At 41.8% G+C, this 20,178-nt stretch overlaps 1 protein-coding gene and 1 long non-coding RNA gene across 5 annotated transcripts; one reads left to right on the forward strand and one right to left on the reverse strand.

The window, feature by feature from the left end:
• Positions 1-1,769: 1,769 nt before the first annotated feature.
• Positions 1,770-3,174, reverse strand: LOC138622779 (uncharacterized). The gene is made up of 2 exons (XR_011311038.1): positions 2,973-3,174; positions 1,770-2,525 (listed from the first exon to the last, which is right to left on the reverse strand). It is a non-coding gene; the product is annotated as an uncharacterized lncRNA (long non-coding RNA).
• A 2,964-nt stretch (positions 3,175-6,138) lies between these two features.
• On the forward strand, positions 6,139-20,144 carry phrf1 (PHD and ring finger domains 1). Of its 4 annotated transcripts, none has more exons than XM_069701893.1 (19): positions 6,139-6,180; positions 6,956-7,091; positions 7,444-7,569; positions 7,955-8,154; positions 8,311-8,394; positions 8,488-8,621; positions 8,905-8,996; positions 9,330-9,508; positions 10,528-10,660; positions 10,819-10,943; positions 11,041-11,234; positions 11,672-11,794; positions 12,367-12,521; positions 13,211-15,140; positions 15,233-16,401; positions 16,621-16,697; positions 17,314-17,463; positions 17,599-17,730; positions 17,838-20,144. In XM_069701893.1, exons 2-19 carry the CDS (start codon positions 7,004-7,006, stop codon positions 18,000-18,002), a joined length of 5,256 nt encoding a protein of 1,751 aa, XP_069557994.1. In that variant the 5' UTR covers positions 6,139-6,180; positions 6,956-7,003; the 3' UTR covers positions 18,003-20,144. The 4 variants fall into 4 exon arrangements, with proteins under 4 accessions (XP_069557994.1, XP_069557996.1, XP_069557997.1 ...); XM_069701895.1 differs by having other exon boundaries at positions 17,602-17,730; XM_069701896.1 differs by having other exon boundaries at positions 7,444-7,563.
• Positions 20,145-20,178: the final 34 nt, after the last annotated feature.

Here is a 20,178-nt window from a genome sequence, read left to right on the forward strand (position 1 = left end):
GATACAGTAATCAGAGGTGGAGTACATCCAGAATACCCTGCTGTAAATAATTAACTCACAAAAGTACACTTTCTAAAAATGAAAGTGCCATGAACCTCCTATGTGAAATGCATTATGAATATATTATAGGTACTGAAATATGCATGCTTCTCGTCATTGCTCGCGGTACAATGTGTCCTGTGATTCCACAGGGTAATTTCTGGGCATTTTAAATCTGCTATTCACAGTTGGCTGATTGAAAAGTTCACAAAGTGCATCCTTTGATGCTGAACATCATGGGCTCACAGCTGCTGCCGTTATGGATGTTGTAAGGGCACGTGCGTTGCAGACTTTTGAGCATTTGAGAAGGCTGCCTGGCAATCTGTTTAACTGTAACTGAACCTTGCTGAAGTTCCTTTTTTGTTCACGTTATCAGTATTATGCGGGGGGGGGGGGGGGGGGTTCTGAACACCAGAGGACATTTAATTGCACAACATTGTGGCCTTTATCCCTCTGAATCTGTATACGTTTCATTTCTCTTTGAAAAATACTGACGACTTATTTGTGACAATATGTCATCTGTGATCAAAATCATCCCGGTATAGGATAAACACACAAACAACTCAGCTTCTGCACAACTGTCCTCCACCCCTTTCCTGTTTGTTTACCCTGGAGAGGGAGTTTGCTGGCTGTCGCACGCTGAGTGACGCAACCTTCCCTAGTGCTCGGGCTAACCCCTAACTGCAACCCTGTTGGACTTCTATAAATACTCTCATCTGCTGATACGCAGCAGTTGAAATTATAAGCAAAGCGCATTTTCTTTTGTTTTCTCCGTCGGCAACAAAGACGATTTAAAACTGTCTCTACCCCTCAAAAACATTGGGTATATATTTTAAAATCAATCTTTTCCACTTCATGCTAGTGTCATTAACTTCTGAAAATGGGTTAGTTTCGATATCATGATTAATTGTGTGCAATTGGATTATACCAAGAAGATTTAGAGCTGTCTGGCTTTGTAGGGGTTAGATAATCTTCAAATCCTTTAGTTCCTACTGTCTGGACAAACAAAACCTGGTGTGACACTGATACCTTCCTGTGGACACGAGAGATACTACACACACTTAACATAATACAAACTCCCCTCATTTCCCATCTACTATTACATTCACATTGATAATATTCAATGCCAGATCATGTGATTCCTTATGATCTCCAAAAAAAGAAAAAGTTTTGATTTTTGATAATCACTGCATTACTTGAGGACCCTTAACATCCACTCTTTTTATGCTCCGATTGCCAGAGTTTTGTTGTGCACGTACTCTAACTGATATCCAACCTCACCCACTTCACCTCTAAACCCACAGGACTCCAATCTCATGACGGCACATTAACAGATTATGATGATGTTTCAGAACGGCAGGCTGAGAGAATTATTTTTGGTCACACAAAAGCACTCCACATGAACCCATTCAAAATCTAATTTGGAAGGTTTTGGTTTAAATGCACAATGGGACACAAAGCTTTTAGATAAAATAGATATTAGATAATAATAATAATAAAAAAAAAAGGATCAATACATATTTATGACGGTCAGAGGGTGAATGGGAACGGAGGGCCTTGATGTGGATGAGAGTGAGCATCTGCACGCCCACATTGCAATGATTAATGGGTCCACAAGTTAATGAGTCTGACATACCGCACTTATCTATTCCTCTGTGTCACAAAGAGTCATAAATGCACTGATGGGAATAAAACATCCTCTCTTCTACCAAGAAATGCAAAACAAGAAATGCAAAACAAAACCAAATTTATTTGCGCAGAAACTTTACTTCTCACTTTAGGTCCTTACAAACATTCATTGTACAAAGTGTAGACATACAATACAATTTATGATTTCTTACATGGAGCTCGGTTTTGTGCTGCTACATGTGAGTTAATAATAAACTGGAAATGTGCTTTTATTATAGCAAAGGGCTGGGAACATTACTACATTTATTTTGTCCTGAAACTAAGTTCAATGTCTTGAAAGTGATGGTCGTTTTTGCTCGAGGGCCCCTGGGACCCTCTTCAGGAACCCGTGGAGGCCCCCTGACTTCGAAGTGGAAACCACTGCGCATGAAGATAATCTAAACCAGGCGGATGAAACAGAAACTGAAACAAAACACTCACCAGCAAGCCTCACTAGACGCGGCGTTGGAGAGTTCAGCTCCATAGGTGGCGATGCAAATGCCACCGGTCCTAAATTAGGCACAATGTGACCGTACAGTAGGAGGAAGTAGAGTACAGTACACACGTAGACCACTGGGACGGCGTTCATGTCGAGCAGGCCTGTCCCGGCACTGGCACGGGACGTGATCAGGGACTGCCTGCTGATGGGTGCCTGTCTGGTCCGGCTGGGACTCGAAAATTAAGAGGTATTCCCAAAACCAGGTTAGCCGCTGTCACACGCACAGTGGAACTGGCATCTGGCACAATGTGCGTTAGTCAGTGGCTTACCTGCTTTTAGATCTCAGGCGTTACACTGAAAACCTTAAAGCGCACAAAATCTGTGGAGTAACACAGAGAAATGCTGTGCAATAAATAATCAACACGGGGGAGTTTGCTATTATATGTACATCACCGATGTAAAGAAAAGTGCACTCTTTATAATAATCCACAGAACACAAAATGATATAATAATTCAATTAAAATCGACAAAACATCTGAAATCCTTTATTGTCACAACAGTGTAATGAACGTCGGGATAAGAAATAACACTTGGCTTCCTGTCCACGATGTAAAGATTAACACTACCGACATAGCTGGTGTGTATTACCACGTTTTCCATTATAACTGGCACGAAAAAGTTCATAAATAATTATTCCACCAAAAAAAATAAAAAAAATCTGACAAGTGTAAATAAATTTAGTAGACGATGAAATATAGGATGCGGCCTGATAACCACACCGTACAGACTGAATAAAGAATAGTGGAAGATAAAGGGAGCTACTTACCCAGTCTCAAGTTTTCTTTTGGAATAATTTTTAAGGAAGAAAATATTTTCATTTTGGCTCATAGGTCCGTGTCGGTGTCAACCGCACATCCAAACATCCAAATGTTTTTTGTTTTTTTTTCCTCCGAAAGAAATCTCAATGCATGATTAAAGTTGGGTGCATTTAGGAATATAGTGTTGCCTACATCGCCACAGAAGTTCAGTTCCACTTGCACTACCCCTACCCTGCCCACTCTCATGCGTCTGCAACCCGACCTGGTTATGCAAATGTAAAAAACATAAATTGACACTGTCCGGCGCCAATAGGCGTCCGAGTTAGAGTTGACCGCCCCGCCCATAATGGTTGATTCGCAAATCAAGACCACGGGAAGGCGGGCTGTACTTGACCAGCACGCCCAGTTCATCTGTAGTGTTATAGTTGGGGTGCGGCGCGTTCAGTTTTGCACGTCGTACATTAGGAATGAACCATTTATGTTGTGAACAGTTTCCTATCCCGGGCCGTTATTTACCGCAAATACCGACGCGACACGCCGTCTCGTCGCCCTTAAATAGTCGCCGTGTGACGCGGCAGCTGCTACCGGAGGTGTGGCACGAGCGCACTTTGAGTCGGTTTGATAAAAGGACGCCGCTACCCCTCCGGTGCGAAAAGTGGTTGAACTCGGCTTACTTGTGTACAGTGTTGCCATGAGCAGAGTGTAGCCGTGCACGTACCAAGGAGGCTGCATGACAGTCTGATCTGCTGATGACGAAGAGGAGGAAGAGGAGGTGGAGGAGGAGGGGGAGGAGGGGGACGATGATGAACACTCAATTATTTAGTTTAGCACTCCCCGGAATCATTAACAGATTGTATAACATCATTTGAATTTAAAAACCAGCCTTTGTTACGAGTTTTGCCACACATCACATCGCGTTAAAAACAAGTTGGACGTAAATGTATTTAGATCGTAAATAGTTATAATCATCCTATATCGTATGGATACATAATATATAGCGTGGATATGAAAATATCAACGTATCAGGTTTTCCCTGAGGCAACGAAATCTCCTTTTGTTATTTCGAGCTACACTGAACTTCATGTAATTGACCCCATTGTCAATTTGTCATCCGGAACATTATGTTCTCTCTTAATATATTATCAAACAATTTATAGGTTTTGAAGGGGTTTTTTTTCTGACCATTTTTTTTTTTGGCTGTCAAAACCCTGTTGGGTTATTCACAGCCAGGATACGACAGCAACAAAGTAGCGAATCAGGATTATACATTGTATTATGTAACATCTGATTTTTTTTTTGTTGTCAATTTAGAGTTGCCACTAGAGGGCGACAGGGGATGTTGTATTGACAGCTTTGTGGCTTATTGCACTCCAGGTAATAATACAGACCTCTTACAATAGTAGAACCCTCTGACTGATATATCATTATATATGACATCATTAGATTATTAATGGTGAAGCGCGTGCAAATAGCACTGTGTAAGCAGCAGGTTACTGTCGTAGCCGCTGCTGGTGGAGCTCGTTTGAAGTCCTTTATATATTTAGTTTTATACACATGCACAGCAGATGCATCTGAGAGTTTATCAGATGATTACTGGGAGAGGAAAGAAGGAAAAAACAAAGTTCTGATTCTGTTTTCAGGTTTGGTACATTTTCTCTAATCTTTGATATTTGGTGAGATGTTGGATCATTTGAACATTTATTGGAATGAAATCCTGTGAGACGTTCAGAAGGAAAAAATAAATAAATCACAATATAGTGGAGCTCCTAAACATCTGAAATGTGACCCTGACTACTACACACCGCTTTAAAAAAAAAAAAAAAAAAAAACGTTAGACACCAAAAAGTTTGAACAGCCCTGGTTTAATATTTAACAATGTGTTGTATTTTAAAAGCTTGCTATACTATCCATTGTGTCAAATCTTCATTTTGAAAGTAATAAAAGTGAAGAAATAAATGTAGTGGAGAACAAAGTTTCAATATTTCCATCTGAAATGTAGTTAAGTGTGTATAAAGTAGCATCAAATGGAAATAGTAAAATCGTTACCTTAGTAACTTACATAAATGATAATAATAATTACTCACTTACTTTTTGCAATGATTACTTTTACTTTAACTGTTACTGGGAAATAAAGCTGAACCGTTATGAAAGAATACATTTAAATAGGCAGTAGGCTACAGTACAATAGTAGCCTACTGAACACTGATTACATTTACAGTTTTAATTGAAATATCTTCCATATAACTTAAATAAAATGTTAATGTTTTTTTCGAAACACAGCCACCAAAACAAATAGATCACAACTGACTGTAGTAAAGCAAAAAAAAAAAAAATTCCCCATAGTCTCAAACCAGGTCTACATTCAGGTTATGAATGCTGACTGATGATAGGCTCCATCATTGGCTACAAACTGGACAGCCTGGAAAAGGTGGTGGAGAGGAGGACGCTGAACAAACTATTATCCATATTGGATAATCCTGACCACCCTCTCCACCACCTGCTGCAGGGACAGAGGAGCACTTTCTCCAAAAGACTCCTCCAGCTCCGCTGTCACAAGGACAGATACAGGAGATCATTCCTGCCCACTGCAATAAGACTGTACAATAACTCACCTCTGGCAAAATCCATCACACAACAATAACACTGTTGTCTGTGTTTCTTGGTTGTTTGTATATAATATATATAGATATATAGATTCACTGTATATACCGTGCATTTTATATTTAACATTTTTTTTACTGCTATTTTATTGCTTTTTATTATTCTATTATTATCTTATTGCTTCCTGTATGCTGCTGTAGCGAAAAAAACAAAAAAGGTTCCCTTGGGGATTAATAAAGTAACTACCTACCTAGTCCCATCAACAGGCCTGCTGGGTCCAGGTTTCTGACAATAGTTCCCGAATGACACTTTTTAAATTACTTTAAAAAAAATAATAATTTAATAAACCCACGTGCATGCTGCAAATACTGTTTTCCACTGTACTGTTTCAACGTCTATGAAAAAAATAATAAAAAATAAATCGTAAATAAATGGACACTGTCTCTTTAAGAGTCACGTTCGTCGGAGTCCACTCGGCCATTTCCGTAAACTCGTCCAGCCGGCGGTGTCACTCAACGCAACGGTGCAGGCTTTAAACCCCTCTAAACATATACCCTCCACCCCCTCCACCCTCCACCCCCTCCACCTCCACCCCGCCGTACTACTTGAATCAGGGTAGGTTTGAAATGACTTCCAAAATGTTTATGACCGCGGACATCGCAGCAGCGCGGGGGGAGGAGGAGGAGGAAGAGGAGGAGGAGGAGGAGGTGGTTTGTGTCGGTAACTCGTGTCCGCGGTGTTTGCAGCTCGCAAGTTTAAACGAGCTCGTAGTTGACGTGCGCTAATTTTGGAGCTACCGCGCTGCTCCGGAGCTAACGTTACCAGCTAGCGTCGGGGTTTTTTTTGTGGGTTTTTGTGGGTTTTTTTGGAGCAAAGAGCAGCGGTGCGGCGTCGCTGCATGTTCTGTCAGGTTTTGTACGTATAAATATGGATATCTACATCTGCGCTGCGTGTGTGTGTGTGTGTTTTGAACGAGGCATAAGAGGAAAACGCTTCCGTTTGGTGCCGAGGTTTCTTCTTTGTTTACAAATGTAGCCCTTCGCCTAGTGTGCAGCCTGCTCGCTGGTGTCAAGACATTTCCTGTCCCGGTTGTAGTTGTAATATGTTGTCGGTTAAAACGTTGTCACTCGTGGTTATTCGGAAAATCGCGTTTGACGTAATATTTCACTTCTTCTTTGTTGTTGTTGTAGCTGCAGCCCGTTTGAACCGCGAGCACATGGCTGATGTTCATGCTCCCTTTCTGCAGAAATGAATCATGTGTCATTCCTTTTAGAGAGTCACGGTCCCCCAAAATTAGTAGGAAAGAGAGGAAAAACAATCAAACATCCCCTGCTTTTATTTTATTTTAAATTTTAAAAACACTGTTCTTGCAATTCTGTTTCATCTTCAGAGTATTTGGAGAGCAAAAAGCTGTCAGAAGTTGTTCTGATGTTCAGCCATGGATGAAGACGACAGCCAAGACGAGCTGATCAACCGCAGAGCATCCAGCAGTAAAGGGAAAAGAGCTGCCCTGTGGGTCATCTCCGGTGAGTCATCTGTAAGGTCGTGGAGCTTTGATTGAGTCCACTGTGCACTTCTGGCATTTACATCTGTCCCCAGCGATTAGATCTCAAGTGATCAGCTAAAAGTACCGGGGTGCCTCCAGATCCGATCTGCTCCAGATTGCACAGTCAGATTATTTAGTCAGTATGTATGGGACATGTTATTGAAATACTGAATGTAGCTTTTGGTGCCAAGACGCATAATGTCGGGTGTGAACAATCTCACTGTTTCACAAAATGTCACGTACTTGCATAAGAGTACGGTTTCAAACATGCTATTAAAACCACATGCATTTTGTCTGTTTTTTTTTTTTTGTATTATAATTTTTCCTTTTAGATGACTCGGATGACATTGAAGAGTCTGAGGGGGGAGAATCAGACAGTGGTGAGGAAGAAGAGGAAGATCACGCAAATGGAGAAGAAGATGATGATGATGAGGAGGAGGAGGAGGAGGATGGTAGGAGTGACTCTGGAATGCATTATTATTTATATTATCAAAGATGATGGGGGTTTGCTTCTTGTTTAACATTATCTTTTTTTTTTTTTTTTTTAAAGTGGTGCAACGTCTTAGTTTCTCTGATTAAGGTTTATGTAATTAGTACACTGTGAGTTCTTAATTTGCAGGTGCTTTGATTCACTCTATACAACTCTGGGACTTTTGTAATTTAACAGGGCTGAATTTTCCTGTAGAGCTGAAGGAGGAAAAATCAGCATCTGTGAGACACTTTACACTTACGATGTGTAATGAAGTTTACTATTCGCATACCACTTTGTGTTATGGTGAAATGTCCTCTATAGATACATTTTGTACAGTACATACAGAGTGTATTTCTACCTACTGTTATTAGATGAGGAAGAGGAGGAAGATGCAAAACCTGAGGATGGAGCGTTCGGGGGAACAACCTCTGCTGACCTTGCAGGGATGAGTTCAGATGAGGACACGGAGAAGTGTCCCATCTGCCTGAACTCATTCAACAGCCAACCCGTTGCAACACCAGAGAGCTGTGAGCACTACTTCTGTTTCGACTGCATCCTTGCATGGGCCAAGGTGGGTCTGACTTCACGTTGTATGAATCCAGGGAGAAAGCACTCTGTTGAAGAGTGTCTCGTATTTTCCATAATTAGTATTTTTGTCTGCATTAAGTATCTGTGGTAAAGGAGGAGTAATCGCTCAGTTGAAATGTTTTTCTTCCCTACTATTTAGAATGCCAACTCGTGCCCTGTAGACCGTATTGCCTTTAACAGCATATACCTAAGGAAATGCTATGGAGGCAAAGTAAAGAAAATGGTGAGTGTGTTCATTCTTACATCAGCCACGGAACAATTATTATCTCGGTATACGATGGTCTCGCGTCAACTTTATGATGATTGCTTCATTCAGGTAACAGTGCAGAAGCCTGTGAAGGAAGGTCAAGAAGAAACAGTAGATCTGGACCTGGAGCAGACCAACTGTGAGGTGTGTGGGGGCAGTGACCGGGAGGACCGCCTCTTGCTCTGCGACAGCTGTGATGCAGGGTGAGATAGATATTATTATATATATATTATATTTTTATATTTTATATTTTTACTAGTGCTAGTTTATATTCTGTAATTTATTGCTTTGCCCTGTACATGCCGCTGCTGTAACGACAACATTTCCCCTTGCAGGATTAATAAAGTATTTATCTGTCTGTCTGCCTGTCTGTCTATCTATATTATTGTACTGATAATACCTGTCTTAGTTGGTTGTTTTGGCATTTTGTAACACCTCAAAACTTGCTGTCATTATTGTTTTTTTCATTGCATTTTTGTTCCACAGGTATCACATGGAATGCCTTACGCCTCCTCTTGACGCTGTTCCTGTGGAGGAATGGTTCTGTCCTGAGTGTGAAGCCAACAACCGTCACTTGAGTAAGCCCTTAAGTTATTTGCCAGCTAAAATATGTTTTACTTGTGTAGCCAGTGGTCCCTTTCGGACAGAAAAAAAACCTATAAGCAACTGTAAATGAAATCTTCTATTTTGTGAAATACAATATTTGATATATGCTGCATTTTATGTTATTTTTTAAAAATTGATTGTCCTTTTGTGCATCAATGAAAAATGTATTTCAAATGAATTCATATCAAAACAATATATACACCTAATTCCTTCTTTCACAAGTGGCCATCTTTAATAATTCTGATCCTTGTCAACACTCATAAGCTTCCTTTCACAAGTCGGACTTGGAACTCTTTTTGCCTCAGGAGGTTCAGCCGAGGAGCTCAGTGATACAGGCAGCCTCCCCTCGACCGCCCGTCCTGCCACCAGCCGATCGCAGCCCCGTGCCGCAGGTCCCACCAGAGCCATCGCTCGTACCCAGCAGAGCGAGAGGGTTCGAGCCAACGTCAACCGACATCGCATCACACAGGCACGCACGTCGCAGGTTTGGCATGAGGCGTGATGCTTCTGTTTTGGCTTATTTCCTAACTCACTTCCATTGCATATGAGCAAGGCTGGATATTGCTGTTGAATGTATTTTTGTGCAACAAAGTTTGTTGTTGTGTGCACTAAATTCGCTGGTAACATTAATGACTTCTTTTTTGATTCAGTGGTATATCTGTATGTAGTACTTCAGTGCTACAGCTGCAGAAAAAAATGCCTTGTGTTTGACGTTTGTTCTATTTAGGGCTTCAAATAACAATTATTTTCATTTTCGATAAATCTATTAATTGTTTTCTTGTTTAATTGTGTAGCTGTTTGGTCTTTAAAATGTCAGAAAATGGTGGATGGTTTTCCAAAACCCAATGGGCTGCCTAAAATGTCTTGTTTTGTCTTGACCAACAGTTAACATTCAAAAGATATTCAGTTTATTATCAAGGACATAGTCACATAAAAATACGGGGAAAAAAAAAAACCCTGCTGTAACGTGACAGTAACACATCGGCGCACCGGGTCAGATAGCTACGAACACAGGAACGTGGAGCTGCGTATATTTTTATTGATATTCCGAGTATGTCAGCTGAGTGGACGGTCTTGAGGATGCACTGCGTTTCCACTGCTGAACGAATGTGGCCACGTGTGCCAGGACACCTCCGAATGCGGCCTGAACAGACCTGATCTCAATGCGCCCTGAGTGCGTTTCCACCGGTGCTTTTGCTGGCCACTTGTGATCTGGTCACGGCCGGGCCGGAAATGTCTGGATTGATGTAGCCAAATGGAAACGGGGGCATTAGTCACGTTTACGAAGATGAAATCAGACCGTTTTTTGGGGATTGATTGATTATAACAATATTCGGTGATTCCTTTTTTTGTTGTTGACCAACTAATCGGTAATTGACAAATCATTACTGCTCTTTTTCTAGTTAACTGGTGATTGACGCTTGTGTTAAGGAGCAGTGCATGTTTGGGAGTTGTGGTTTGTGAAAGCAAACCAGCAAAGTAACACAGACCTTTTCTTACCAGCTGGCTCCCACATATCTGATACAGTCCACTTGGCTGGATGACACTATTAACGCTGTGGTGGCGGGGCTCAACACGGCTGTGTACATACGGGACTTCACAACCAGTGTCCCATCGAGACGCAGACGCAGGACTGGTAAGTCACGACACACATACGAATGTCTAAGACATTTGAAAGTAGCGTCAGAATGTACACAAGGACACACCTTTACAGATACAGTGCAAGGAGAAGCAATAGGCCTTAACGGTGATTTGTTTGTGATGAGTGGGTGACTTCAGTGTTTAATTAAACAGTGAAGCGCAGAAAAGGGAGGAGTAAGAGGACGCCCTCTGCTAAGGGTAAAAACGGTAAAGTGGCAACTACAGGAGTCAGGAGGAGGAGACGGAAAGCAAGGAGGACTAAATCCAAGAAAAAGCTGGTGAGTGTTCACTCTCTGTATCCGACACCACATTCCACTTGTAGTTCCATTCTGCTTTTCTCTGTAGATAAACTCGATTCGCATGTTTTCCCTCCAGATGTTCAGAAAGACAGCCACTCCTCGAAGCCGTATCGCTAATAATCTCGGTATTGTAAAGGACAAAAAGAGCTCCTCCCTTCCTACCGTGTACCGGCCATCCGAGCACACGCTAAGCAACATGCGTGCTGACATAGGAGCTGCATCCCTTTCCATCTACGGAGATCCGTTTGACCTGGATCCCTTCACAGATCGGTAAGAAGGCTTCTTATCATGTGATTATGTAAAACGATTCCATGCTGTCAATTTCTTCAGCATATTTATCTACTGAGCTCCCCTAAACCCAATATGTGCCCTGCTTTGATGTTCCACAGTATAGATGTGAGTTGCAACTTGTTTTTCTAATCGAACAAAAGTAAAACAAATACATTTGCTATTTTTATTTAAGCACTTTAAAAAAATTTGAAATGACACATTTTGGTAGCTTCACTTTCAAATAATCCACAAAATATACAGAACATGATCTATTTAGGTGTAAAGCATGTGTGGTTAGTGTATATTTTAATGTCAGCCTTCAATGTCACTGAACATATTCGGTGCTGATTTATTAAGCAGTGAATTATTATGTATTATTACATATGTATGTAAAATTATTATTATTATTCTATTATGTGACTTCTGGTGTTTAATAGTGAGGAGGAAGAACAGCAGGCTCACGTCACATCGCTGTTGGAGGCCAAGAGACGAGGGATCTCTCGATCTGCCCTTCGCTCTCACCAGCCTGTGGCTCGACCAGTCACTGCAAGCCTTTCCAGGTAACATCCTGTTTGTGGTCTGATGTGCAGGACTGTTTATTAAGATGATTAAAATGATTCCGTATTAGATTCATAGCTATTTGGGCAAAATGCTTTTTGACTCGGCTTAGCAATGCGTGAAAGAATCCCACTGTGTCTTCAACGATGTCACTGCGTATGCATGAATCACCGCACACGTGTAGTTCCCAACCTCTGTGATACAGAAAGATGTAATGTAAAAAAAAGTATTATAAATATTACTGCAGCATAGTTTGTGAATGAAGGATTGTTCATGTATCCAGTCCCTTAATGCCCGAGTTTCCACCATCCTTCCCCTTCCCACCCACTTGCACAAAAAAAAAAAAAAAGAAATCCACCAGTCGATCAGTAATAATAAATAAGTTAAAAAACTTTCAATTTTGAGATACAGTAAAGAAATGAATATCATAATAAAGGAAATTGAAGGAAGAAAAACCTAACACAGAGAAACAAACTACTGCGGTAAAGTATATCTCATAATTGTAAGGTATGATGTAGATTTACCTTCATAAACACATGAGAAATGTCATTAAAGGTTTTCTGTGCTATACCAGGAGGAGCATGGACGTTCCTCCGTCAGGTGGCGTTGTGGAGGCAGCTCCGGTGCCTGATCTGCTGGGCAGCATCCTGTCGGGACAGAGCATGCTTTTAATGGACAGCTCTGATGTCGTCATTAATCGAGATGGTACCCTGAAGGCTATAAAGCCAGGTAAATGTGCGTGGCATATTTTTTTAGAGACAGCCTTAAAATTGAGATTTACAGATGTTGTAGCTGCAGCAATTTGACATGCAACGTTCTTACCTCTCATTTAAGAAGTAGGTGCTATTGAAATAGATTTCCATTGAGCCCCACTGTTGAATATCAAACTTTAAACTATCTTCAATCTGATGAGAGAAGAGGCCAGCAGTGCTTCCTGGCAGTGAATTATTTCTCACTCATTCACAGCTGATTGAGTCTGTTACTATCAGCAACTTCTGTTTTCCCCCAACACTGTGATGTGTTGCACAGTGTGTGAGAAAGTGTAATCTGTACTGACTGGATCCTGAAGGCATTAAAGGTGAAGATCTACTGTTCATATTCCAAAGTCTAAACGTGATTTTCAGTCCTACATTTGTTTGCAATTTCTTTTATGACCTAGATAGTATTTATTTGAGCATTTGCAGCTACACAAGCTGAATGGAGAAGGTAGACTTGCTCCCCTAAATAAGTACATGTTATTAATAATCTTACTATTAAAAAAAATACTGTGATAATGCTATAATTTGTTAGCACATTTACTGTTCATATGTTCGAACACTAATTTAGGAGATTTTGTTTTTCTGTGCAAGAACACAACAGCACTGTATTACTCCACTTGTTCATGTATGCTTCTTGTTTGTACATTTCCTCTGTTACAGTGATGCCATCCGCATTAATGCCAGGTAGCAGCAAAAGCAGCAGCTCAGTAGATGCCAGCACCTTCATAAACCCAGGAATGTCCCCCACCCCTGGAGACAGTTCTCTGCCTGTCCAGTACACTGCAGATCTACCAGGATCCTCTCGTAGCTCTGCAAACAGACCTTTGTCCCAGAGCTCGTCTCGCTTACCCCCCTTCACGCCACCATCAGCCATCCACACACAACCGCCTCCCCTTCCTGATTTACCACCCAGAGGGCATCCCAGTTTGCAGCCCCCTTGTTCGAACAGACCCGTCCCATCTGCTGATCACAGAGGAAGCAATGGCGTCGTAGCCCCGAGGGAAGCCACTTCGTCATCTGTCCACTTCACCCCGGACTCCCTCTCCAAGAGCAAGGGAATGGCTCCGTCACAATCCCAACCTAAAAAGGCACCTACAAAGCCCATGTGGGTAGATGTGTCAGTGCTTCCGAGGATACCCAAAATCAAAAGGGAGAGCAGCGGTGTCACAAATGATGGCAGTAGTAGCAGTAATAGAGTCAGTAGTAGTAGGGGAAGTAGTATTAATTCTAGTACTAATAGTAATGGTTACGGCATGCTTGAAACAGGCATGAACAGCCTTTCTGGGGACAAAGGAAGGCAGCAAAGCGTCGACCAGCAAAAGGGCCAGGCTGACCGTCAGGCCCAGAGACACAGGCCTGACGGAGAAAACTCATCGTCCGCCTTCTCCAACTCGTTCTCCTCTTCCTCCACCGGCTCCCCTACCAGCCAGCCACAGTATTCTTCATCCTCCTCATCTTCATCAACAGTGAGCTTCCGCATAAACTCCAGTGGGAACTCTTGGCAATCAAGGCGACTAAGCATTACATCATCCACCGCGAGTGGCGGCATCGTGCAGGGACGCCGGAGAGAAAAGGAAAATGAATCTAGGAAAAGACAGTTGCACAGGGATAAACAAATGCTGCTGGCATCACGTACGCTGGTCAGCAAGGATCAAGACAATAATATTTATGATCCCTTTAATCCAACTCTGTCAGATTCAAGCAGCTCAGGTGACGAAGCCGAGAGCACAAGTCTCGATAGCAGCTCTCGAAATGCCACACAAGACGAGAGGGATCCTGGTTTAGGAAACAAGGAGGTCTCAGTGCAAAGCAGGCAGCACCTGGTGCAGGTGAAAACTGAAACACAGGAGACTGAGGTATCACAGGAAGAACCAGGGACAGATTGGGAAGCCATATCGCAGGAAGTCAGATACTCTGAGCGCCATGTGAAGGTTGAAGATGAATCGAGATTAGTAGACATTAAGACTGAGAGGCAGACAGTATTACTTGCCACTAAAGTTAAGAAAGAACCGGGATTAGATGAAGCAGAAGAACCTGAAAGGTGTGCTGACAGGTTGAAAAGTATTCAGCATTTGAATTCAGAGACAGCAGACACCTCACCAACTGCTCATCACAGCCTGGATCTTTTCAAGACAGAGAGAGAGACTCGAGAAGAGGAGAACGGACAGTGTGCTGCAACTCCCAACAGATCTTCCGCGAATAATAAGGACGATTCATCGGCATCAAGCTCTGGTGCCACCAAGAAGAAACAAAAGGAAGAAACTAAATCAGATTCTTTAACTTTAAGTTCCAAGTCCGCAGTACAAGATTTGGACCCTAAGAAGAAAACCTCCAAAGGTGTGAAGGAGCAACACTCTAGCAGTTCAGACGGAGACAGAGGCAGGAGAGGAGATCGTCATGCTTCAGGCCAGGGAGGCAGGAAGGAAGAAAGAGATAAAGACAAAGAAAGGAGTTCCAGGCGGTCACGGTCGAGAGAGAGGAGGCTGCCACATTCAACGTCAGACAGCTCTCTGCCCAATTCTCCTGACTGGGCGCGCAGTAAAAGACGACGGTCACGATCCAAAGACGAGACGAGGAGACGCAGCTCTCGGTAAATATATACATTTTTTTCAAATGTACCGTGTACTTACTATGTGACCGTGTATCTGAAAAAGGTTTTCTTTGTAATTGCGCACACTTTAGGTCTTGTTCCAGCTCTAGCAGCAGAGAGCCCTCAAGGACGAAGAAGCATAAACCAAGGAGCAAGGAGAGAAATGATGGCAGAGACGGAGACAACGAGAGAGGACGAGGGTCGAAGGACAAGAGACGTGGTCGCTCTCGCTCTAAATCTCAATCGAAGTCGCGTTCCAGGTCCAGAAGCAGATCTACATCGAGGGATCATAAATCCCGGTCCAGATCCAGGGAAAGGAGGAAAGAGCCCAGCCGACCACTCTCCTCCAGAGACAAAGGGGAGTCACGATGTAAAGACAAAAGGAGAGTCCGGTCTAGATCCAGGTCAAGAGAGAGAAGGAAAGAGGAAGGGTTGTCCAAAGGTTCACAGAAAGCTTCAGGGTCGTGTCTTTCATCCTCCAAAGACACAAAGCGGGTACAGGACAAGAAAAAGGAGAAGGACGTTACTCGAAGCTCCATCCAGGAGGACAAAGGTGGTAAAGTAAACATACAGAAGTTGGCTTCGTGTTCCTTTGCCACCAAAGTTAAAAAAGAACGCAAAGACCTCGGAGCAGAGAGCCAGGCTACAACTATAGAAGTGAAAAAAGAGACGAGGGCTGGAAAAGAAATCAAGAAAGAAAAACAAGCATCTCTTGATATGTTTGAAGATTCTCCCATTATTAAACCAATTAAGAAAGAAGAAACGGACACCCCTTCTTTGGCCGAAAGCAAAAACTTAGACGAGGGAATGAAATGTCCCGTTAAGACTGAGCCTTGTGAAATCCCCATAATTAAGTCTGAGCCAGGTTCCCCAGAGATATGCCCCTTTCCCCCCGTCACCTCATTTTCTCCACTGACTACACCTGTTAAAGCAGACAAGCTGCAGGACTCTCAGCCTCATCCAGAGTCACTGGGCTCTGCCGTACAACAAAACACTGTCCCTGTGAAACAAGAAGCTCCCTCAGACTCCGATGAGGACTTCAATGTGGATGTGATGCTTGACAACCTGATTTACGTGAAGTCTGAGCAAACGGAGACGAGTGTTTCAGCTCTCAAACAGGAAAAAGAAGCAGTGGAACAAGGGAAGAATGAAGGGGAGCTCGTATCGACTTTAGCAGGAGCAAAATCCAAGACTCAAGTGAAACGGGTTACCTGGAATATACAAGAGCCCGAGGGGCCTCAGCCACAGAAATCTGCAAGCAGTACGTTTTTAAAATTTTTTTTTATCTCTACTGTTTCACATGAGTTCGGTTGCCTCTTCACATTACATCAGTAGATCCTGCTAACAAGCGCGTATAGTGTAAAGAGTGATTTAAACTGTAATTTATTCAAACTGATTGGGATCAAGTTTCATGTCCTCACACACATTTTGTGATTTAGCTAAATGTGTTTTTGTTTTTTGTTTTCCCCCCCCCACACAGAGCTGGCCCTGTACAAACTGAAGCTGAAGCAGGAAGGAGTGCGAAGACCATCTTTGGCAGTCCAGACATCCAGTCAGGTAGGACTGAGACATTTTGCTTTGCAGCAATAGTATTTCTTGCATTAGGTATCTTCTCATAAATGCATCAAGCAAGTCATTTCAATAGTGACAAGAGGGTGGCAGTGTTTATCCAGATTGAGAAATGGTGTTGTCAGGGTAAAGGCACGTGACTGAAACTAAAACTGCTACTGAAGCGTTTTCAGGTGAAACGAAAGTAGAACTGTGTTTACACGTTGAATGTGTTCACTCTTTTCAAGCCAAATCCTTTTCATTAAATCACCATCATGGACATGGAATATAAAGTATAACTCTATGTAAGGTGCATAACACTAGTGATTTGAAACATTTTGTGTATGAATGATAAATAGTGTATGCAAATGTTCATTATACATATCACAGACAAGCTTATCCTGTTATTTATATTACAAAGAAGAATAGCATCATGTTTACATCCAATTACAATGTGGGTAGTTTTGTGTTTTGAGTGTGACATAAACACGTGTGACATACATTTATGTCTAAATATCACAAAATCTAAATTTCTTTACAGCCTCAATGTTTTTCTGTGTCATGTGACAGTTCATGTAATGTCTTTTGGAGTGTTGGTTCATGTATAATTTTCTTGACTTCACAGGACATCACTGGAGCTGCTAGTGAGCCCTCCAAGAAGGGAGCTGTTGGTCCACTCAGTGGCTCCTCTAGATCTGAAAGCCTGTTCCCAGGAGAGTTTTCAACCACCGCACAAGGAGAGGCGGAGGATGATGATTTGTTGCGGAAAGACAAGGTGAATACGGCATTTAAGTGTTTTAGATCTAAAAGGAATGTATGTTGCCACATTCTAGTTTTGAGTAAATATATAATTATTGAAAATGATACCCTGACGTAAGCATTTTTTTTTTTTTTTTTTTACTTCTTCCAGCAGTATCTGAAGAAGCTTCACATGCAGGAGAGAGCTATAGAGGAGGTGAAGCTAGCCATCAAGCCTTTCTACCAGAGGAGAGACATCAACAAGGATGAATACAAGGAGATTCTACGCAAAGCCGTCCAGAAGGTGGGTGCAAAAGATCCTGGAAGGTTTTTCATTGACAAACACCTTAAAACCCCTCATCAGGTCACCAGTTTACGGTGTGTAATCATCCTTTTGTTCTTGGTCACCAGGTGTGCCACAGCAAGAGCGGGGAAATCAACCCAGTGAAAGTGGGAAATCTGGTCAAGGCATACGTGGACAAATACAAACATGCTAGGAAACATAGGAAAGGAGAGGATTTAGGGAAGGCGCCAGAAGTACAGACTGAGGCAATGACAACCTCTGACAGTCCGTGAGGCGGAACTACAGGCAAGGACAGTCACACCCGCAGCAAACACATGTTCATCAGATAGGTTTTACTTTGTGTCCCACCACTTGGCGTAATCTCAAACTCTCTAACATACCAAGTGTAAAGGGTCACCTAAGATTTGCTCACAGTTACAAGACATTCTCTATAATGTCAAGCCTTGTATCGTCATAGTATTTTCAGGACAAACTTGCTTCATGGATGACTTGAACAGCACCTACTGGTGTCTTGGGACTGTCACTGCCAAGATCGGGTCTTTTTGTGTAGCTCAGAAACTTAACGGGAGACTTTGAGGCCACGCCTTACAGAGGCAAATCTCAAAGACCCTCCCATGGAGGGATAAATCAGGTAGCTTCTACTAACAGGCATATCACTGGGAGGAGGCAGCGTGGAGTGGGCTTTCAGTTTTCTATGGATTTTTTGTTCAGTGGGAGGGAGGGGGTATTTATCAGTGGTGTCGGTAAAGGTATGCATATGTAAGAAGTTTGTCACATTAAAGAAAGACACTGTTATGCAATTTTTTTTTTAGAAAATGTATCAGTAGAGTAATGAAACAATTTTAGATTTGGTTGTAAATAATATAGATTTGATATATCCACCTGTTTGCTCCTTTCATCTGTGTTGCCTTTTGTGAATGACTGACGTATGTGGTCCTCGTTTATAGAGTTGATGGATTTATGTTTTTTATTTGAAAGCCTGTGTTCTCCGTCTTCCACATTTCTTATCTCTGTGTGTAGATCTAGTCCAGCGTACTGCAGCTGAATTGTGGTTCAGTAGTTGGAAATGAATAATAGTGTCACTCTTTTCAAATAACTTCTTCTCTGAAGGCACTTGTTTTGTTTTGGGGTTTTTTTTTTTTTTTTTGAAAAAAACAACAACCTTTAATCTCAGTATTATTCTTTTTTTTCAATCTGTGACAAAAATGTGGAAATCCAGGTTATATAGAACCAGGGAATATTTCGTTTTTGTGCCAAAAGAGTAAATTGAATAATACAAAATATTACTTACAGGATGCACCGTTTCCCTAATAAGATAGATTCAATTAAGTTTGTTTTTAAGCAGTGGAGTCTACAGCGCCACAGTAGATTATACAGATTTTACTTTTGAGCAGAAAGGATTATAATACAAACTCCATGTATCATTGGCAAACCTGCAAACCCCCATTATCTTGCAAAAATGTTGACGTCTAGATTTTGTCACTGTCTAACTTGCTGCTGTCCTGTCAGCTCAACATTTTAACTACAAAACTCAGTTGTCTTTTTGTACTTAATTTTTATTGATATTAAGATAACTTTATCGGCATCATTTTATGGTTTAGTGAGATTGATTTCTAGGCAATACACATGTCATAAGCTGCAGGATTTTTTTTTTTCATGGAGTTATAATTGAAATAAACACATGACTTTAATTGGGAACATTTAAAGCGCAAACCAGGTGTCTTTGCTAGTGGCAGACTGATGCTTGTGTTGTTTAAACATGGTAAATGTACCTGCACCCACAGGATCACCCATTGCCATTTTGATCTTGACGCGAGGTGTGGTCAGGTGCGTTGCTGGCGAGGAAGCAGAAAGTTATTGACCAACAAAAACCTGGTCTTGCGTTTTTCTGATATTTTAAGGGCGCATCTTTTAGTGCATAACGTGTAAACTCGGCTTCTCACCTGGCTCTCAGAGGGAATGAGAGATGACAAATGTGTTCTTTCAGGTCGCACCCAAAACATACTTAAAATGAATTCGGGCACTAAGTACGACTCCTTTGACAGCGTGTCTTCAGCCTAAACCGTACTCTTGGTGATATTCTTTACTACTCTGCATTGCTTTCTCGAACAAAAAGATTCTCGAAAAACTAAGTCCTGCTCGTTCAGTTTGTTGTCGACACTAGTTAGTGTGCCTCCTGTAGAGACCGAGAAGTTGGGTGGTTGGACCTGCCTTGTACGCTGTCACGTTTAATTGGGCATTTTAAGCCAAGGACTTGGAAGGGGAGAATCTGAAAATAGGTGCTCTTGTGATTTGAATGTATGTAAAATGTTGGGGTTTTTTTTTCGTTTTTTTTTTTTTCTGTATTTACTTGATCAAACAGGCCAGGTGTTTCTAAGAGGGAACACGAATAATAAATCACTGATGATAAATACGGATTTGTCTCACTGTAATACAAGTACTTGAGTA

This window comes from Brachyistius frenatus, unplaced genomic scaffold (genome assembly GCF_029030835.1).
Source record: "Brachyistius frenatus isolate BFR_SWC_R1_liver_20210118 unplaced genomic scaffold, ASM2903083v1 Contig_39, whole genome shotgun sequence".
Taxonomy (NCBI): domain Eukaryota; kingdom Metazoa; phylum Chordata; class Actinopteri; family Embiotocidae; genus Brachyistius; species Brachyistius frenatus.

Bases quoted from the DNA above. Each gene is read 5' to 3' on its own strand.
- phrf1 (XM_069701893.1), top strand. From the start codon at position 7,004: ATGGATGAAGACGACAGCCAAGACGAGCTGATCAACCGCAGAGCATCC. The intron at 11,795-12,366 runs GTAACATCCTGT...GTGCTATACCAG, and splicing joins GTCACTGCAAGCCTTTCCAG to GAGGAGCATGGACGTTCCTC. The intron at 16,698-17,313 runs GTAGGACTGAGA...TTGACTTCACAG, and splicing joins CAGTCCAGACATCCAGTCAG to GACATCACTGGAGCTGCTAG.